This window comes from Perca flavescens, chromosome 9, assembly GCF_004354835.1.
Source record: "Perca flavescens isolate YP-PL-M2 chromosome 9, PFLA_1.0, whole genome shotgun sequence".
Taxonomy (NCBI): domain Eukaryota; kingdom Metazoa; phylum Chordata; class Actinopteri; order Perciformes; family Percidae; genus Perca; species Perca flavescens.
Window position 1 is genome coordinate 16,627,590 of NC_041339.1, and position 20,980 is coordinate 16,648,569.

The 20,980-nt window shown below is 41.8% G+C and overlaps 1 protein-coding gene across 4 annotated transcripts in view; it reads left to right on the plus strand.

Annotated features, from left to right (window-relative positions):
* The first annotated feature begins 13,382 nt into the window (after nucleotides 1-13,382).
* Nucleotides 13,383-20,980, plus strand: part of tle2a (TLE family member 2, transcriptional corepressor a) — a 38,512-nt gene continuing 30,914 nt past the window's right edge. For all 4 annotated transcript variants that reach the window (XM_028587229.1, XM_028587231.1, XM_028587232.1 and 1 more), the window contains exon 1: nucleotides 13,383-13,806. In XM_028587229.1, the coding sequence (XP_028443030.1) occupies nucleotides 13,783-13,806 (24 nt within the window). In that variant the 5' untranslated portion in view covers nucleotides 13,383-13,782. The remainder of the gene's footprint in view (nucleotides 13,807-20,980) is intronic.

Here is a 20,980-nt window from a genome sequence, read left to right on the forward strand (position 1 = left end):
AAATTGAAGTTGGAGAAAAGTGGGATCATCAAATGGATGGAAATTAGTGGGCGTAACAGTCAAATGAATCAGGAAGCCCTGGGTAACAAGGCTAAAGCTAAGGGCAGTGTCCCGTTGAGGTCTCTGTAGAAACTGCCAAAGGGAATCCGGGGGAGGGGGGCATAAAACTGAAACAGATATGGAGGAGAGCTGAACTGGTTTACGTGATTAGAAGTGGATAAATGAAAAGCACAGGCCTGGTCTTGTTCTTCAGCCTGTGTTGAATTTAACTTTATTAACTTGCGGTTTCCGTCATGCTGGAACTGTTTACATCCCGTTTCAGCACTCAAAGGGGGGAAACTGCCTCAGAGAAAGTCACTTATGCCGTTTTTCCACTACATGGCATGGCACTGCTCTCCTCTGCTCGACTACTCGGCTGACTTTTTTGGTACCAGTACTTTTCTCCCTTATGTTTTCCCCTTCGGATGGTACCCCATCAGTGTAGGCGGAATTCTCAGCTCATCGCCATAGTGACGCCGAATTAACCTCGGAACCTAGGAACCTTGACCGAGGTGATACTAAAAATAAAGTACCATGTACCTGGTACAATCTACAGCTTTTGCTAATGCAAAACCAAAAAAGAGTGAGTCTTGTTGAGCCGTACCATGCAATGGAAAGTGCCATTACACTCACACACCCACGGCTGCAGCATCAGGAACTACTGGTGCTTCTGACCCTCTGGGCATACTTTTCATTGATTGAAAAAAAGTCAAAGGGGCAGGAGAATGTCAGTGGAGTCACAGCTTACTGATTTTACACGAGGGCCTTTGGCTGAGCTGAGCAGTCTGAAACCCACAGTGTCGTAATTTCTTCTGTTTTCATGTGATGAATTGAGTGAGTGAAAGAAGAACTTGTAGATTAGACTCAGATGTCCACAGTATCCTACAACAGTAGTTTATATGACAGTAGAAGAAAATCTAGTTTTATTAAGTGCACCCTATGTAAGTACTTCATATTTCAAAGTATTTTGGCAGTTACATTATTCTGCAGCATTGATTCAGAGGTGTTACAGAGAGCAGCTTCTGTTACTTTCTCATGCTGGAGGCCAGTTGAGACATTTTTAGCTTGGCGCTGTATTCTAGCAATTAAAATGCCTCCAGAAATGAGCAGCTAGTCTCTGTTGTTTTTCTCTTCCTATTATAGACAGTAGCTAGTCTCCATATAGCCAAAATGATTGCCTCTACAAGGAGGCACACTAATTAACCCCTTTTCTATTCCACACACAAACATTCAAACACACTCACACATACCAACTTTATTAATGCAGGTTTGTCAGCCAGTGTCATGGCCTTGTGTAATTTGAAATAACAGTATGAATATGTTATTTTATAATTAAGCCCACAAGACTTAAATCTCACGAATAGTCTGCTCTAACCATTATGTGCTGAGGGAATTATTTCATGATCAGACTTTAAGCATTTCTGCTATTGAAAACCTACTGAGGTTCAGTGTGTTAGTCACACAGATCGCTTTTCAATAACACAGCTTCTACTGGCCTTACATATTTAAACAATCAGTATGGACCCAAATAGCTGCTTTATGAGCTTTCCACATACGTTTGTGCCTGAATTAATATCAACAGGAAACCATCACTGCAGCAGTTATTTACAAAGGTGTACATGTTCATGGTGATGGAGCATCATTCTTTAAAATACCAAGCTCATATTTCCGCAACATCTTATTTTCCTTTTCATTAACAATTAACGCACTGAGCAGCAACTTTCAGCCCACTAACCTGCAGCTGTTTGCCTTTGGAACTGATCCATGGATTTCTTCAAATTGATGTTATGATATTTCCTTTTTTTTTGCTTCTATAATCAATGATGACAGACCACAGTGACCACAAACCTGTGATTAATTTGAAAACATCTCATCTCCATGAAAGTGATTGAGTGGGTAACTGCAAAATATAATTACACCACTCAGCTTTGGGGCAGTTAGATTGAGACAGAGGAAGATGAGGATGAGGTATCTGGCAGGGGTGATAATGATCAGAATCAGATTCAGAATTTATTGTCATTGTACAAAATGAACGACATTTTTAAATTTCATGATGATGATGATGATGATACTAACCTCTGACTTTGACAAACCAGACTGAGTTGGTGGCAGCAGAGACCCTCAACTGTGGTAGACAACTGCAGCCAAAGGTTCAGCATGAATACGGTCCCACCACGCTGTGCAACACACTGTAGGCTGGAGGCTGGAGCCTGCCTCCTGGGCATATTGTTGATTTGCCTACCTGATTGGTCAGCTAAGGGTGTATATTTGAGATAGCCCTGTGCAAACTGCTGCAGTGGTGATCTCACAAAGGGAACCATCAGATGACATGGACCCAGCGGATTAAGGTCAGACAGTGTCCGACTATCAGTTTGTTTTCTCTTTCACGGGATTACTGAAGCAACCCCATTGCACATTGAAGATCTCCACTGGCTGATATGAATGTATTGAGATCCTATTATTAAGGAGTTTTATCTGGTTATAATAACCTATCCTTTATTGTATTTGCAAATGTTGGTCTTGTCCTGATGAGAACTAATCAGGGGTCCCAGGGCCCAAAAGCTCTCCGTGGTGTTGTCATCCAGAGATGATAAAACAATAGATTAACCACATTCTAATCTCTATATCTCCACTTCCAATACGCCGCTGCAGTTTCCCTGCACATTACTGACACAGATATTCTGCATTCTGATTTCATACAATTGCTTTATTGTCATATTTGTATTGTTAACAAAATGAATGCTCCATGGGGGGGGCTTGTTGGGTTTTTGGAAGCACATTTCTCTCTCCAGTCAAATATTTAATTTGCTTTGCACTTGTTGAGCCAATAACTAATTGCCCCATGTTGAGCATTGGCCAGCTCCAGCAAGCACTACTCTGCAGACACTACTCCTGGTTCATTAGTGGGCCCTGGTGTTTTGGTTTTAAACCCAGTTCTCTCTAAGTGTTTGGGGACCAGTCTTTATGAAGTCCCCAGAACAGACCCTGCACACAATAGAGTGATTACATCTCCCTGCTGCTGCCTTGGGCATCCCCAGGGATGAGGAGCAAAGATTTTTTTCTTTGAGCTGCTCATGCACTTTACCACCTGAGCTCTGCTGACTCAAGACAAATTAAGAAATAAGTGAGGAGATATTGTGACCAGTGACTGATAAAAAAAATTTAAAATCCTATTCTAGGCTTTATGATAATGTCAGGATTATATGTGATTTATTATCCGAGTCAGATCGTAGTTTGGCATTTGGCTTTTAGCTATAATGCTCATGTCTATAGCATCTCAAGTAATACTTCAGTGTCTGAAGAACAGTGAGCCAGGACAAATGGTTGCAGATTTTTAGGCCACATTATCCGTCATTAATGTAATGCCAGGCATCATATTATTCATGTCTCAGAGAGGGAGTTCGAATTGAGCTGCAGTCTGAACTGCTGGAAGAGACTCTTGGCTGGAGTGCATGCACATGCACTCTCAAAACGTATTTAATTTTCCACAGATCAGACCGGTTTGGACTCAGGAATGCCTACACAACCGGTGTGTTTTGCAGATGTTTCACTCTCATAGGCAATGACCTATTGGAAAGAAAGGAGTAGTGAGGAAAAGGTAGTGGGGCAAGAGCAGCTTTTGGCCGTAGTAGAGGTGGTCGTAAACAGTCTGAGGAGGTATCTGAAGCTCTCTCGTCTCCAGCATCCAGTCTCCAGTCTCTTGGCTTTTGCATGTTGTCTTGGACAGCAGTTCTGTGCTCAGGGGCCCGGCTGTAAGGGCCTTGCTGGATAATGGCACATTTCTTTTAGGCAGCCTCGGGAGAGAAAGCCAGAGAGAGAGCCAGAGCAGAAGTACCTTATCTGGCTGCTAGCCATCTTCACCACTATCACCAGTGACCCCCATGAGGGATTTATATATTTACACACACACACACACCATTCCTCTTGCCTCGCAGGAGGTTCACGTCGTTCCCCCTCGACCACGCAAGTCATGCAAGACCTTATAGATTTATGGTCAAGGGGAAAACGTGTCCCGCTGTGGAATAGTAGCGACACGGAGAGGTAAACAAACCTTGGGCATGTCGCTGGAGGCTGTGCGTGACAGGGCCTCTGTTGGGAAACAGCCCAAGGTCCTGTTTCAGGCTGGAATGATGTCATTCCAAAAGGGAACAGCACAGTGTAGCTCAGGCCACATGGATGAATACAGGCTGCAGTTATTAATGCACAAGAACGATAACCAGGAAAGGTGGAGTTTTGTTTCTGTCCTATGTTTACACTAAAAAAATGACTACTAATATACAGTGACATACAGTAAAGCACTCATGCATGGGCTCATGCAGAGACCACCCATCTCATCAGCCATGGAAGATATGTGTCTCTCACACCGCTACGTTTCAGTATTTAACCCAAGACATTTTTATAATGCTGTTATGTTATGTTTAGGTTTCCAGATTTAGATTGCAGAGAGTTATGTATTATCTTATGGGGCCAGAGAGGAGATACAGGGCTAGCATAACATGTATGTGTGGATTTAACCCATCAGCAAGCTCAACACACACAATGCAAACCCCCTAACTCAGCATTTTCACAGTTAAGAGATGGTTATTCACAAACACCAACATATTTTCCTAAGTGACACTTTAACTACATTTTTGTGGAAGCCAAACTAAACGGTCTGACTAGTTACTAAATCAGCTATGTTGAGTATTCACCCCCAGTGGGGTACTAGGGTGTTGTATATCATTCTGAACTTGTCATTTAACACTCCTGTTTACATAGTTACTCAAAATGTGGTCTGTCTTTGCAATAACACATTCTCCTGCTGATAATAAATCCCATGGCTGTGCTGGAAATTGCTTTAGGCCTCTAACGTTTCTTGCTACATGTGAGTTGGACTCAAAATGACAATATCTATTGACACGAAAGCGCCAGGAGAAGACTGGCAACTGACTCTTGAAACAGATCACATTCTTGCTAGAAAATCACATTGCATTAGATATTTTCCCTTTTCTCTTCAGTAAGTCAGTAATTTAGCTTTAATTGTAACCACAATGGTTTTAAAATTGTCTTTTCCCTTCTGTAGCTGTTGTCCATGTAGCTGCAGCAGAGAGAGAGAAGGACCACAAGGGGAAGTGGGAGGCTTGGGTCTGCTCAACAGCCAGCTGGTCTCCCCTGGAAAATACAAGATGCCTTCCTGTGCCAGGAATCTGCAGAGTGAGAGGGAATAGTGAATGAAAGCAGGGAAAATGTTAGTGTGCATGCTGCCGGCCAAGAAGGAGAAGGAGAAGATGGTTCATATTCTTTAAAACAATCTTCTGAAGAGGGGAAAGTGCAAGCAAAAAAGAACTGGAGGAGGAAAATAAAGAAAAAAAGAACTGGCATTTAACCTCAGTAATAAGAAGGTAAAGTGGTTAAAGAAAGACAAACAAAAGACCGTGGCTGAGTTTTCTGATTACATTGTGAAAAACTGTGTCGATGGAGCATTAAATATTGAATTTCTTGGACTGCCATGAGGTAAACATTATGGCTTCAAAAGACCTCAATTTCACCTTATGATACAGCACTTCAGAAGGTAAAAAACTGGTTATAATATATTACAGATTCCGGGGACCCAGACCTGTCACCAACTAGACTAGACACTAGGATCAAACCAATTTGATCATAGTGATCAAATTCATTTACTCAAGTACTGTACAGTACAAATTTGAGGAGTTTTTAGGTTTATGCTACTTTGCAGAAGAAGAAGAAGAAGAAGAAGAATGTTCCCAGTTGATGCTGTGGCCGGAATAGTGCCTATGTATTAGCATGAACCACAAATACTGACCGCCTGTACTAGTATTATTTTTAGAATTAACATTCACAGCAGTCAGAGCACTGCATCTACCAACTGATATGATGTATGATGAACATAATCACATAGTTTTAGTCACAGGCAGGGGTGGAATGTAACTAAGTACATTTACTTAAGGACTGTCTTTAAGTACATTTTTGAGGTCACTTGTGTATTTCAATTGTATGTAACTTTATACTTCTACTCCACTACATTTCAGAGGGAATTGTACTTTTTACTTCACTACATTTACTGTATTTGACACTAAGTTACTTTTTAAATATAAAAGCATATGATATCATGCAGTACTAAACTACTAATCTATTTAGTAGCATACAAAGTATCTAAAATTAGCTTCACATTGAGGAACAGAAACATTTAAATGCTCTTACATGTATTTGTAAGTGATAAAAACAGGATAATATAGCCCAATATTCTATAATATTATAATACTTTTAAAAGACCCATTCTGCATAAAGAGTACTATGCTACTTTAAGTACATTTTGCTGATAATAGTTCTGTACTTTTACTTAAGTAACATTTTGAACTCAGGACGATAGTTTTTCTACTTTATAGCTCTGTCCACAGACACTATACAGGTGAAAGGCACCGGTGAAGGTGTGAGCCAAGATTTAATTCTATTTTGACTGCCATAAATGCTGAATTATAATTTGTTTAATAAATACCCCAATGACTCTCAGTAGGCTTCTTGTTTGTGAAAGTGGCTGTGATTAAATCATATTCCTTGTATTATTTCATATTGCTTGTGAATGTGAGGACAAGTCTCTGTGGAAAATAATGCAATGCACTGTGTGCTGACTAAGCATACGTACACACACACACACACACACACACACACACACACACACACACACACACACACACACACACACACACACACACACACACACACACACACACACACACACACACACACACATAAAGATGTCTTGAATACTAAATTGACTTTCTGACAGCTCAGCATTTACAGTGTCATGGCGACACCGTGTGGTATTAAGTTATAATTGCAGCCTGCTGCTGGAAAATGGCGTCTTTACGTCTCTACACAGTTTCCCATTTAGCTACTACCTCACTGCTTTCCCCTCACTGTAGAAAGTTTCACTGTTTTATTAAGACCCGGACAAGTAGTAAATATTTGAATTATCCGAAGGTACAATGCAGAGCTGTTTGATGTCTGTTGCCAAGTAAGCTAGCAGGTAAGTTAACTTTGAACTTCCCGAGGTTGTACCGACATCGAAGTGGTTTAAAAATCCAAATTGCTGCCATTACAAAATCAGTTCTTCTCCACCATTGAACATATACAACTTTAACAGATGTATTAGCATACAGTGTTGACAATAACTTATTAATTACGTTACAGTATTGCGCCCTGGTCCTTAGCCTACTGTATACACATCCTGCCAACCTTATTCATCTGACTGCAGAACTTCTGTTGGACAGCAGGTGGCAATATAATGCAGTGTTAGCTAGCTTGTTGCCTGTATGTGTAGGCCTACCATAGGCTGTACAGTCTATGATGTGTAGGCTACAGGTAAAACACCGTCTATGGTAAAACAATAAATAAAAAATATACCACAAGAGGCTCTGCAACAACACCGTATTTGAGTTTTGATATGAATGTTTGTCTGGGAGGCAGATATTATAATGACCCATTTCATGTACCTGTTTACTGCCTGTATCCAACAACAACAATGAAGTTCTCCCATTACCCTATTTAACATCTCACTCTTCACAAGTGTGGCTAATTAGTGCAGTTTAGGGAAAGGGCAGCATCTCTAGTGTCATTTTGTCAACCATAAACAGGAGTCTACTATCTTTTGTTAATTGCTGCTTACCTGATATTTAGACATGTTTTGTTATGCATTGTGTATATTTAGAATTTTGTGGATTTGGGATATCTGTTTATCGATTATTTATACTACATATTTTGTATTCACACTCATTGTATTTGCATTATTTTCCTACTTTGTACTGCAAATGATGCACAGCAATTTCCCCTGCAGATACATAAAGTTCTATCTTATCAAATTTTGGAGCAAACTCTGTAAACATCCAACAGATCATTTAATTCTCTACCAGCATTCATTCCTTGTCTTCCTTTGCATGCATAATTAATGTATGTATTATCCAGTCCTTTTTTATTTTAACGCACAAATTAACACCTGACACCTCTCAGCTTGCCAGCACTCCTGTAAAGTGGAAACCTGTGGCAGTAACGGCATACATTTCGCAGGAGAGGATCACTTGGGTGTGAGATGAGTGACAGCACACAGCAGAGTGCTGTCAGTGGCATTTGCAAGTCAATGCTTAGAGTTAACCTCTTCACTCTCCCATCAGTGCGGATCGACCACCTAAATTCAAAATCAACCTCGGAAAAGTTGCTCTTTTCGCCGCGTCTATGAATTCCACCGAAACACCAAGAGGAAACTGTTTTCTAGAAGTCCTCTTACTTCATTATTTCCTCGGTGAGCACGCAGTGCAATTGTGGTAGTTCATGGCCGAATTTGTGCAAGCTGTAGCATTCACAGATATTTAGAAAGTCAAAATGAGATCTTAGTCCACTTCACTACAGAGAGAGACACAAATCACTGCATTGTTCTGTTTTATACAGAAATAAATGCCAGTGAAAAGAAGAGGTTTACATTCCCTGTTCCAGAGGTTATGCTGGTCTGGGTTATGATGAAAATGTCCTATTTACAAAAAGAAAGAACTATTAAGCAAATACCACAGAAGTAGATGATTAAGTATTAATCTTTTCAGTGAAGGAGACTTTTGAGCAACAACATTACAGCACTGAAATTCCTGAGTTCCCACATACACATGCCTGTGGGCGTAAATGTGTCAGCGTCTGTTTTATGTGTGCATACGTGTACGTATGTGTGTCACAGAGGGTATTTATTTGTATCTGCCTGCAAGGTGGAGAGGTGTGTGTGTGTGTGTGTGTGTGTGTGTGTGTGTGTGTGTGTGTGTGTGTGTGTGTGTGTGTGTGTGTGTGTGTGTGTGTGTGTGTGTGTGTGTGTGTGCGTGTGCGCATGTGAGCATAGCTGCTGCTGATGTGGGTCATTACCCTTTCTTTCCCCCAGGGGCCATGCAGCAGGAGAGGGCAGAATGGGAGGGGGGGGATGGGAAAAATGGAGGGAGGGAGGGGGAGGGAGGAGTTGAGATTGTGTGCGTGGATGTGTGTTAGCGGGGTGGGGGTGTCCCAGAGGAGTAGAGACCAATAAATCACAGTGCCGTCTCTGCGCTGACACCCAGCTTGTCTGATGAGGGACAGGGAAGGGGGGCAAAGTGAGGTGGCGGTGAGGAGGTCTGTGGGGGTGGAGGGGGGCACCACCATGACAACACTGTGGCCTTGTCTTCCTGTCACTCAAGCCCACGGCTGGGGAGGAGCCATTCTCGACCCCATCCCATGGCACTGGAGAAATTGAGGAGAAGTGGTGGGGCAGGGAGCAAATAGGGATACCACAAAACCAAAAGTTTATGACTGGAACCAAAGCACCTTCCTCCAATATCATCTTTTTTCCCATGGGATGCCTTTTTTTCTTTCCTTTAAAAAAAAAAAAAAAGCTGAACTCTGTCTGCTGCTGAGTTGATCAAAGTTAAACTAAAGGAAAATTCTGCTCTTTAAATGGCTTCCATGGTGAGAGGTCATTGATTTGGGTTCTAGGGCTTATTTGGAAATTAAATGTAATTTTTAAAGGTCCCATGACATGGTGTTCTTTGGGTGCTTTTATATAGACCTTGGTGGTCCCCTAATACTGTATCTGAAGTCTCTTTCCCAAAATTCAGCCTTGGTGCAGAATTACAGCCACTAGAGCCAGTCCCACAATGAGCTTTCCTTAGGATGTGCCATTTCTGTGTCTGTAGCTATTGAGGAGGAGAGAGGGGGGGGCAAGGTGGAGGGTGGGGGTGTGGCCTTGACCAACTGCCACTTTGCTCGTTTGAAAGCCATGATGTCTCTCTCTCATGGGTGGGCCAAATTCTCTGGGCAGGCAAAGCAGAGAAAGTGGGAGGTAACCTTCCTCCTTATGACCTCATAAGGAGCAAGATTCCAGATCGGCCCATCTGAGCTTTCATTTTCTCAAAGGCAGAGCAGGATACCCAGGCATCGGTTTACACCTATCGCCATTTCTAGCCACTGGGGGACCATAGGCAGGCTGGGGGAACGCATATTAATGTTAAAAAAAACTCATAAAGTGAAATTTTCATGCCATGGGACCTTTAAGAAAGTTGATTTTGACTGCTTAAAGAGTGGTTAGTGGTTTTCTTTATTTTCCAAATACTAACTAAATTAAATGAACTCCCAAGCCTACTATGTGCGTGAAGAAAAGGATAAAGAATAGAATAAAAACATGAGAACGTGGGAATTCTATGTCAGGAAAAAAATGTAGTTGCAGCCCTCAAAATGTAGCATATCTTGCAGTCCCAATATACTGTGGTCTGTAGAGGCTATACTGCTATTGGTGAAAATGGTTTCCCCCGCTGTGTCTACGATGGTCTCCTACCGATATGATTGTTGCACAATTGTAGGTCTGGAAAGAAGGCCTTGCTCTTTGAAGCTGATGTTTACAATTGATGTGATTGAACATATTTTCATAAGCTCTAGTGGTTATATATACTGAAGTGGTCATCTAGATTTGGCTATTCATCACTGGTATTAAAAAAAAAAAAAAAACACCCAACCAAACAAGAAGGGGCAAAGAAATGCACAGTACATCAGCAATACTCCATTCCGCTGTTGTTTGAGTGGATTTTTCTTGTGATTTTCAGTTTCTGCATCTCAAAGTTTATAGATGGTTATTTAGTATACAATCCTGTATCTGCCAGTCTCTGTGGAGAGAGCACCAGACAAGTGAAGCCTATTGATCTAACATTGTAATGCTGCCTTCTAATGAACAAAAGAAAAGATTGGATTATTCATCTTCTTGACCGGATATCTGTCCAGTAGACCTTTTCCGGTGTTATTAGGGCATCATTCAGTGCTAATATCATCGTCACAGTTTGACACTGATGTTGCTGTTAGCAACCACAGAGGAATTAAGTCATCTCTGAGGTTTCGTGGGAAGTGAACTTGTTTTCGTCACCTCATTCAAAAATCTCCCTCCTGATGTTTCACTGCTTGGTGATTATTTGCCCACTGTATGGATAACGGGTGGTTTGGCTCCCACTGCTGTTTCTTTTCCTCGCCTTAAGTTGTGATAAAAAAGGGATGCTGCTGCTCCCTCAGGCACTTTCCACTGGTTTGCCCTTTGAGACAGGTGTGTGTAGGTGAGCATGTGTTTAGTGGCAGTCAGCATATACATTTGTTTGACAGAATTGTCACTTTACAACTTCACACCACCGAGCCAAAACCAAAATCTCTTCTATAGCATCACGGCCATTGTGTCCTGACCCATTGTGGGGCCACTTTGATGTCCCGTTGCTCTGAGCCTCTGTGGAGGAGAGAAGGGCACTGTGGACTTGGTGTATTTAATCATTGGAGCTCAGCCAATACACACACACACACACACACACACACACACACACACACACCTAGCACACTCCTTCCATCTGACCTGCCAATAACAATAATATGTGTCCTTCACTTATCATTTTCTATCATCTATTATATTATGCCTCCCCCCAGCAAAACGTAACGCAGCCTCATACATCCTGTGCACCCCCACCCTGCTGCCCAGCCCAGCAACACACACACACACACACACACACACACACACACACACACAAACATGAAACATCTCCCCGTGCAGCAGCAGACTGCAAAGCACTGCATTCCTCATGACTTTTTTTCTAATAAATGTGATCCCAGAATCCGGGAGGGAGACCAGCACTGTGCATTAAAATTCATGGGAAAAAATGGCAATAAAATCTTTCTTTCTCTCTCTCTTCCCCTCTTTCTCCCCTTCTCTCTCCACTCTCTTCTGACTTGCTCCCCTCACCCTTTCCTCTTTTTCATTCCCTCACTTCGCTCAACACACATGCACCCCGCGCACACACACACACACACACACACACACACACACACACACACACACACTTTTTTTTTCATCACCCGTGTGCACTCTCCTTCTCGTTCAATCTCTAACCCTCCTACTGGCTCGTCTTTCTCAGAACCCCCCTGCTGTCCTTCATCCTTTATTCTCTTCCTCCTCCCTCCCTCCCTTCTTCCCTCCCTCCCTGTCTCCCCCTCTGCGTTTCCTCTGTCTTTTTCTCACACACACACACACACACACACATCTATATTTTCCAACTCCACCTCTGGCAGGTTGTGATTTCCACTGTCAGAAATTGCTTTTTCAATATCTCTCTCTCTAATTATGAGCCCCGCCAAAGGGGTCGTGCCACCAGAATACCAATTTTTTCCACCATTTCTCCTTTCTTACCCAGAATAATTCTCATTTTCCAGGTAACAACAATGCGCATATTCAATGTATGCCTATGCAAGCGTTGCAGCATAATCACTATTGTATTTCTGTGGGTTCTGCTGCCTTCTTGGGGTGTGATTTAGATGTATTTGGTCTTTTCATATTTGGTCAGCTCCCTGTGGTCATGATTGATTTTTGACATCTAGAAATGAGCCGGATGATGCAGAAGTTAGAGCAAAGGCTATTTATTTCCACATCAACAAGGACGAATTGGGGTAAGATGAGATTCACACACAAAGTGTGTAAGATTTTTCAATGCATTGATGGTTTGTGGGGAGAAAAAAGAAAAAGAAAACCACTGAATCTTGATACAGCAACCACACAACTCCTCATTCTCAAGCACTCCCTGTACCAGGAAAGGGTTAACCACACAGAGCAGTTGTAGCCTGCTTGATTGACGTGCGGAGCATTGTGCTACCTAAACTCTCCAATCAGCGAACGGTCAGCACGCCCCACGTGGGTGTTCTCAATACTCATTGGCTTATTTTACCAGTGTTTACCGTGCCGAGGCTGAGCCCCACGTGGAGATTTCATTCAATCACTGAACAATTCCTCTGAACCTCTTCTTTTTAAAGAAAATGTTGCACTTTTTTTTTATAAAATTTAAATTTGATAATTGTGTGGATAGATTTTCAATTAGCCTACTATATGAGGGTGAATAATTACAATGCAGACCTAACAACAGAAAAAAAGGTATCATCAGGCTTTGAAGAAGAGCATTGTGTGAATTCTCGATGCTCTCATTTGCCCAGTATTTGGGCTATAACTTTAAATGGTAGATTGGATTGGATTGAATACATTTTTCTGCAAGAAAAAAAAACATCACCAAAACTATCATAAGGTTATTAATTCAAACTGTGGGGGGAAACAGTGTCTTTAGCCCCCCCGCTTCCTTAAAGAAAGCTACTCATATGTTATGTCCCATTGAGGATCAGAGAAGGGGGGAGTGAGAGTGAGGGACTGGGAGTGTTGTGTGAAAAGAGTGCAGGCCAACGAGCGAGACAAAAGAGGCTGCGGCTGCATTGAATGTGCCGGTGGTGTGTCCGTCTCTGAAGCCACAAGCAAACCACATTTCCCCCCCTCCCACCCACCCCCGCTCTGGTCTTTATGCTACAGACGGTGAAGACACATCGGAGAGAGAACCCAATTCAGATATTGCAATTGGCGGAAGAGCGAAGTTGAGGACTTGGAAGAAGGCGTCCTCGGACCGGGTGTTTCTCCTCTCCTCTCCCCGTCCTCACTACACGTCGAGTGCGGTGCGGTGTGCGGTTGGAGATATAACCCAGAACAAAGGAGTCTTGAAGCAAGGAATGAGCGAGCCGAGACTAGCTTTGCCATTACCTTTGAAACCGGGCCAAATGCCTCTCTGAGACCAACGATAGTAAATCGGCTGCTCGTATTTCTCGACGAAGCTTTCCGCCCCAAAAGCGAGAAAGAAGAAGGACAAAAAAAAAACGCACACGGAGGCACACAAGTCGGCAGCTACAATGTTTCCTCAAAACCGACCACCGGTAAGTAGGCTACGCTATGTAACCGTCTACACGCGTTTAACGAGGTTATTGTCTTATAACCGGAACCTCTATTAAAAACAACGTGTGTGTTATAAACGCCAGGTTGTTTTTAAAACCGTATTGAGCATCAATAAGAAAGTGCAAGCCCAAATTGTTTCTTTGTCATCCTTACAGTGTATATCCGGGGACTCTTTTGTGGGAGAATTATGATACTATAGGCTGTTACATAGCTACAACATATTCTCATGTTTGTCTTTATATTAACGCCCTGTGTAATCTTTGCATTTATGAAGTTCAGGCAAATTGCTGTCAGTAGGGGTTTAGTCCAACGTCCAACTTTGCTGCGTGTCTTTGTGTGTGGATCTCATGTCCTTGGTGGCCACCACCAGTTTAGAAACACGGAGCCTCCTTCTATTCCCATACTCCCATGGAGTTGACCCAGATGATGAAGTGTGTGTTTGTTTGTCCCTTCCTCACAGGCTGTGAGGAGGAGGGGAGTGAGTCAGCTTAGCTTGTTGACACCTTCACTCAATGGTCTGCCCTTCTCAAGTGCCACTCATTGTTTAAAAAAAAAAAAAAAAAAAGAAATTTCAGCTTTTTGTTTTAATTTCTTTTCATTCATATCAAGGGAGACTCGTGCCCTACTGATTTACTGATATGATGGACGGAAAACTAGAAGCTGCCCCTTTTCAAGAAGCTAACCGCGATTGCCAAAAGTCCTCTACAAGGGCTAGTAATGTGGCTGTGAAAATGAGAAAGAAATTGGCACGCTGCCTGTGTTTTGAGATGGATCTCTGCGAGGTTAGATCGAAATTCATGCTGCATGGCTTTAATTTGTTTTAGTCGAGTTAGGTGGAGAGCTTTTGAGCAGACTGAAATACATAAACACTGGTACTCCAGCTGTGTGAAGTATCAATTAAGACCTGCTCATTTGCCTAACCCTCATCTACATCCCTCAGCCACGCCACCCTGCACCCCGCCCCTGACAGTGTGTTGACATGCATTGAAACCAGATTAACAAACAGTGAAATATAACTTTATGTGAATGTGTGTATGCCACTTGAATTAAATCTTCCCACAAATTCATGATTGCAGGTAAAGACTCCAAACATTGTTTTAAATTTTTTTTTTAGCTTTTATGTGTTTGCGTGAGGCTTAAATTGCAACTAGCATTGTAACTTTAATCATTTCAGCCTGTACTTCCTTTAGAGTGATAAAGCGATCTTGTGAGTCCCCTCTTTTGAAACACACAGCACATGCACAAACCTCACACTCACACACCAGCAGCTGTGTATGTAGTATAGTTGAATGCAGGAAGGCAGGGCAGGAGGCAGACTGTGGGTCTGTGGTTTGCACTGTAAACCCAATCCCTCTCATCTAGCCTCTCCTCAATGTGTTCCTGTGAGAGCTCCAAACCACATCTTAATGTATGGGCAGGCATCCCAGGGTGAGAGGGGCAGCCTGTGGCGGGTCTGGGTGGAATGTTTAGGCCAGCGGCCCTGCTTCATTTCAAACCTCCGCAGAACTCAACAGTACCACGTGAGACACCCGTCCTCAGAAAGTCTCCAGCCATCAGCAGCTCTTGTTTGCACCTCGGAGCGAAGGGCCACTCAACCTGGCAAACTGTTTAATCTCTGAGATGCTAGGCCGGCTGTAACCTGTCATCACTAGATACTGGTCTGCTGTATAGGATGTGACCCATATATTATATAAACATGACATGACCCATATTAGCAAATGTAAATATATATATTTTTCAAATATTAATAAAGAATTGTGCTACATTCATTTCACACTTGGGTGCATTTTTAGATCTGAAACAAGAGACTTTGTTGCTGGTATCAAAGTTAGCCTGTTGTTAAACATACATGTTTATAGCTTGCTAGTGTACTGACCAAATGCAGTGCATACCTATACTGAACCTCTCCTCACCAGAGATTAAAAATCCAATTGTGTGCACCGTTGTCATGAAGCAGTGATGCCCACATTACATGAACACAGCTTAGATACATTCTTGAAACATGCTTCTGGCCCTTCTGTGTTCAGATGATTTTTGGGATTTTGCCCATTACAGTATACTATCTGAGAAGTGTATAGGACATGGCACGATGGCTGGCTGTCGTTAATCATTAATGTTTTTTGTTTTTTTTAGATCTGCCACAGTGACCGAAACATTCACGGCTATGCTGTATACACAGACAGAAATGGATAAGAAGAAGAAAGCAAAATATCAGAGCAGAGTATAAAATTGTGTTAAAATCCAAAACTACCAATTCGTTTTGTTGGCCTGTAATGATGACACATTTGACCCACTTGAAATAACACAACTAAGACATAAAATAAATTTTAGACAAAATGGGGGCATTATCAGGTTTAGTATAAATCACTAAAAGGTGTCCAATGTCCATCTGTTTGCTTTGGGGTATAGTAGATTTAAAGATCTTTCTGTTGCCAAAGTAGACCTGATCTGTGCGAGATAATAGGATTATCAGTGAGTTATCAAAGACATCCAAACCTCTCAAAGATCACAATAAGGTTGGTCATAATATTACCAATATCCCCCTGCCAACCATGTTATCCTGAACAATGCCTTAAACTGGGGGAGAGGTTGTGAATTGGCTACTATTGTGGGTAAACCTTGGTTCAATATTCGTAGTATATATATATATATATATATATATATATATATATATATATATATATATATATATATATATATATATATATATATATATATATATATATATATATATAAAAAATTTGTTTTTACATAATTGCCGTTTCTTTGTTTAACCGCAATGAATTGCGAACATTAGCTAAGGTCCTAAGGGGTATGACTGTTGATGGTAATTGTCAGTTTTATGGTCATTTAAGAAAAAATACAGTGTATTATGATAATAAAGAGGCATGCTTTACTTTATAGGCTGTGTACCTGTGTCATTGCATTATCTGGGTCACATACTGTAAGAGTGATATAACCAAAAGATTGAACCATGAAGATTCATCAAAACTTTAATTTGTTTGCAGAAGTAATGCCTATATAAATATTTTTAAATTGGACTGAAACAGACAATTATATTGTTAACAGGAATTATTTCTGAGACAATTAATTGTACAGTAAAATTTGGAGTTGTTACAGCTCTAGTTGTTACACACTGTAGACAGCTTGGGTGTGTTGGCAGTGATATTTTCTTCCCAATGGACTCTTTTGAAAAGCTCCGTTTATGTGGCACGGTCTCCAGGGACTGTACAGAGGCATTTCCAAAGTCAGATGTTTCTTGTCATTGTATGTATCAAATGAACCTTTTGGCACATTACAAACTCCAGCACTTAAGGCCTTTTTTTAGTTCTATAAGGGGTTAGTGTCACCTAAGCTGTGTAATTAGTTAAATATGTAATCCAAAACCAAACCTAGCATCAATGCCATATTACAAATTGGATGTTGTGGTGCCAGTTGATGGTTTTTTTAACTGATATTTAAGTACTTGATGACTTCAAATCCCACCATGTGGACCTTAATGCACTGTCACTGTCATCATTGCAGTGCCAACTTAACAGCTGAAACTTAACACAGTTCACAGTTGTGAGTTTCAAAATGTCAACAGTGATGGTAGAACCTTTTTCGAGAGTTTTGGGGCCGTGAAATGAAGACGTACATAATTGATTAAGGAAAAATGTGTTTTCAACTAAATACTTGCCTACATCTTCATGTGTGTATCTCCTATCTCCCCTCATCATACCAACCCCTTCAAGGAGGTGGTCTTTCTAAATGAATGTCTAGTTGGTGAACATAATTAAGGTAGGAGACAGACTGTTGTGGGGAGAGTATTTAGTGAGTAACTGAATTGAGGCCTTCTCCTTGTCCTTAGAGCTAGCATCAAGCAAGCATCCATTCTCCAAGTACTAGCATGCTTTTAGCTCTTTATCACCACTGTTGTCCAGTGGTGAGAGTGTGGCTATTGATCAGGAGCCCGCCTGCTTTGCTCAGCCACCGATTAGATGGAGACAGAGAGAGAAGGAGGGAGAGAGAGAAAAAGAAAAGGCAGAAGGAAAAGAGGCGGAATGGATCTCAGGTTTACACAAGCTGTTGTGGAGGTGCGTCTTGGTGGAAGGAACAAATGAGCTGAGGGGGTTACCTAATAAAAGAAGGCACCTCCAGCAATTAAGCCAGCTGACAGGCAAACTGTGGCGCTTCGCTAATGTGGGCTGACAGCAGGGGGATTTGAATAACGAGGGTTGGGGGAGGAAGGAGAGAGGAATGAGGATGTGGAGGGGTCGGGGGGAGAAAACTGAGGAAGAAAGATGTGTGGTGCTAATGAAACAGGTGCCTGGCAGCCCCTCCCCTCTAAGTGCAGAAATCATTGAGAGATTACCAGGGCGTTTCTCCAGCGCAGAGCCAAGCCAAGCAGATAGCCACTTGATGGAAGGTTTGGGGTGGGGGGGGGGGGGGGGCAATAAACCTGTGTCTTTTCTTCCCCACCGCAAGCCGCTTTAACAATGCAAATCATCACTGAATGTTGACAGTCGTGTTTGAATAATTTGTTATAAGAAGCTTTCTTTCTTTTGACACGCAGAGATACACATTCAGAAATACTTTTCTGGGTTTTAGACCTACTGTCACTGCGTCCTTGGTCAGATGAGAGAGGGAAAGAGAGAGCTTGGTGGGTGTTTACTCTGATGATTGACTCTGAGGGTAAGCAGTGTAATTAGTGGCCTGACTAATGGGCCGAGCTATATGAAGGGCGGCAGCAGCAAAGCATCTTCCCAGCTAAAGGAGACAGAGACAGCGTTCCGATTAAACAAATACGAAACTGTAATCCAAACATTTCTGGTTTGAAGGATGGCTATAAACTGTTCCAGCTGCAGACTGAAATATCTCAACAACTATTGGCTGGATTAAGATAAAATACTAGATATTCATGGTGCCCAGAGGAAGAATCCTAATGACATTGGCTTTTCCTGTAGCACTACCATGAGGTTCACTTCTTTTTTTCTTTTTTATGTCTTGACCGCTATTGGCGGGATTGCCATTCAAATTGATACTGACATCCATGTTCCTCTCAAAATGATCATTTTAAATCATTTCTGTTATGGGTGTGAAAAAAATCGATTCGCATTCGTATCGCGATTCAACCCTCTACAGATTCAAAATCGATTCATAGAATTCCAAAAATCGATTCATAGAATTCCAAAAATCGATTCATATTTAAGATTATTTATTTTTTGTTTTGTAATGGCGTGTATACTGTTGTCCTGAAATGAGTTTAGCTCGCCATTCCCATAGATGTCAAATTCACACTGACGCCTCGGCACTCTATAATCAAAAGTGTGCAGCAGAAGTAGTTTAGTCGGCGCAAACAATGGCAAACTTCACAGAAAGAATTATTCAACCTGCTCCATCCTCATTGAAGGCGAGTTTGGGCACATTTCGGCTTTTATAATCTCGAGGGGAAGACAGAACTTGATTGGAATCATGCTATATGCAGGCTTTGCAAAGCAAATGTTAAGTATTTTGGAAACACCACAAACTTGAGAACTCGCATCACCCAGAGATTAACATTAAAGACGTGGACGAACAACAACCTAAAGTACCTGACGTGCCAGTCAACCAATCAATGCTCTGAACTCCCACCGAACTGGAAAAGTTTTTTTTTTTTGTATGAAGACATAATTATAAAGTAATATCAAACTACATTTAATTTGTTGTTTCTTTTCTTTTAAATTGTATGTCTACTGCAATCACATGGGAAAAGTAACTACATTTACATACTGTGAATCGTTTTTTTTTAATACAATCGATGTTGTCGAATCTTGAGCCTAAAAATTTATGTCAAATTGTGACATTTTCTGAATCGTGCACCCCTAATTTCTGTGACCACATAATAACACTGATGGCCCCATTTCAGCTCCATAAGCAAATTATGTATGACTGTGTTTCAGCGTGGCTCGTAAGGATTGAGACACTTCTTGCAGATTCCCACTGATATTTGACGTAGGAGCTACATGTGTCAATACAATAAAGTGCATGTGTGCTTGTAAATACTTGTGGAAAACTTAGTCGTGCACACATCCACTTAGTGTTTGTAGTGGGAATGTGTGGGCGTGTTGTCTCGTCTGTGTGTGCGTGTGCACATGGTTCTTTTGAGGGTAGTGGGTTAGAGCGAGGATGTGAGGTCATAGTGGTTTGTTGCTTGCGGTGTAATTAGTGGTTACTCAAATGAAAACAGGAATGATTTCATTCAGGGAATGCCACACTGTTAATGGTCCCTTCACATCAGAATTGTCCATGGATGCTGTTTTGCTGCACCATTTCTTCATTGTGCGTATACTTCTGTTTGTGCATTTGTGTACATGTCTACATTCATGGGTTTTGTTGCATGTCACCTTGGATATGATGCATGTGCAGGGCATATAACCTGAGCTGTTATGTTGCTAGCATAGTGCTATGGTTCGTGTTTAGCTATTTCTCACCCAGTTAGCATGTTTAAAACAGCTTTATTTCCTATCCCACTGAAGGGATGTGAGGTCTGATTTAAATATAGATGACTCCTTCATGCTCTCTCTCTCATCCCCTCATAAGGTCTGCATTTAATCATTGCAATTGACTTAGGCCTTTTTAAGGTCTAAGAGAGAGAGAGAGATTAGTGTGAACATGTGTCTGCGTGCCCATACATCTGATGTAACGGGGTCATATCTGGGTTTTTGTCATTCAGCTTGTGCAATAGGCGGCCATAAAGCCCCTAACTTTAGCCTTTAGTTTTTCTCAACAGGTCACAACGTCTGGGGTCCTGTAAACACCTCCCCACTGATTTATCTAAACAGATGAGAATCAGATGATCTCTAATCCTATCATAGAAAATCTTTCCTTCCTCATGCCGCCCAACCTCATGCAATCTTTCCCCAGCATTACAGAACCTGACTTTGTGATTGTATGAGCCACAGGAAGATCTAGTCTGTAATTGTGTAACAGCGATTTTCAGTCTATGTAAGCTTTTGTTCAAGGGCAGACGGCATGTCTCTTGTTTGCGCTCAAGCCAGGACACGGCCGAGAGGGAGGGAATAACTGAGTGTAGGATTATCAGGTGAGGCTCCCAGCCCAGATCCATTCCCAGAGGTCACCAGGTCAGCTTGATGACCCGACCTCTCACTTTAAAGCCTGCTCAGCTGTTTGCCT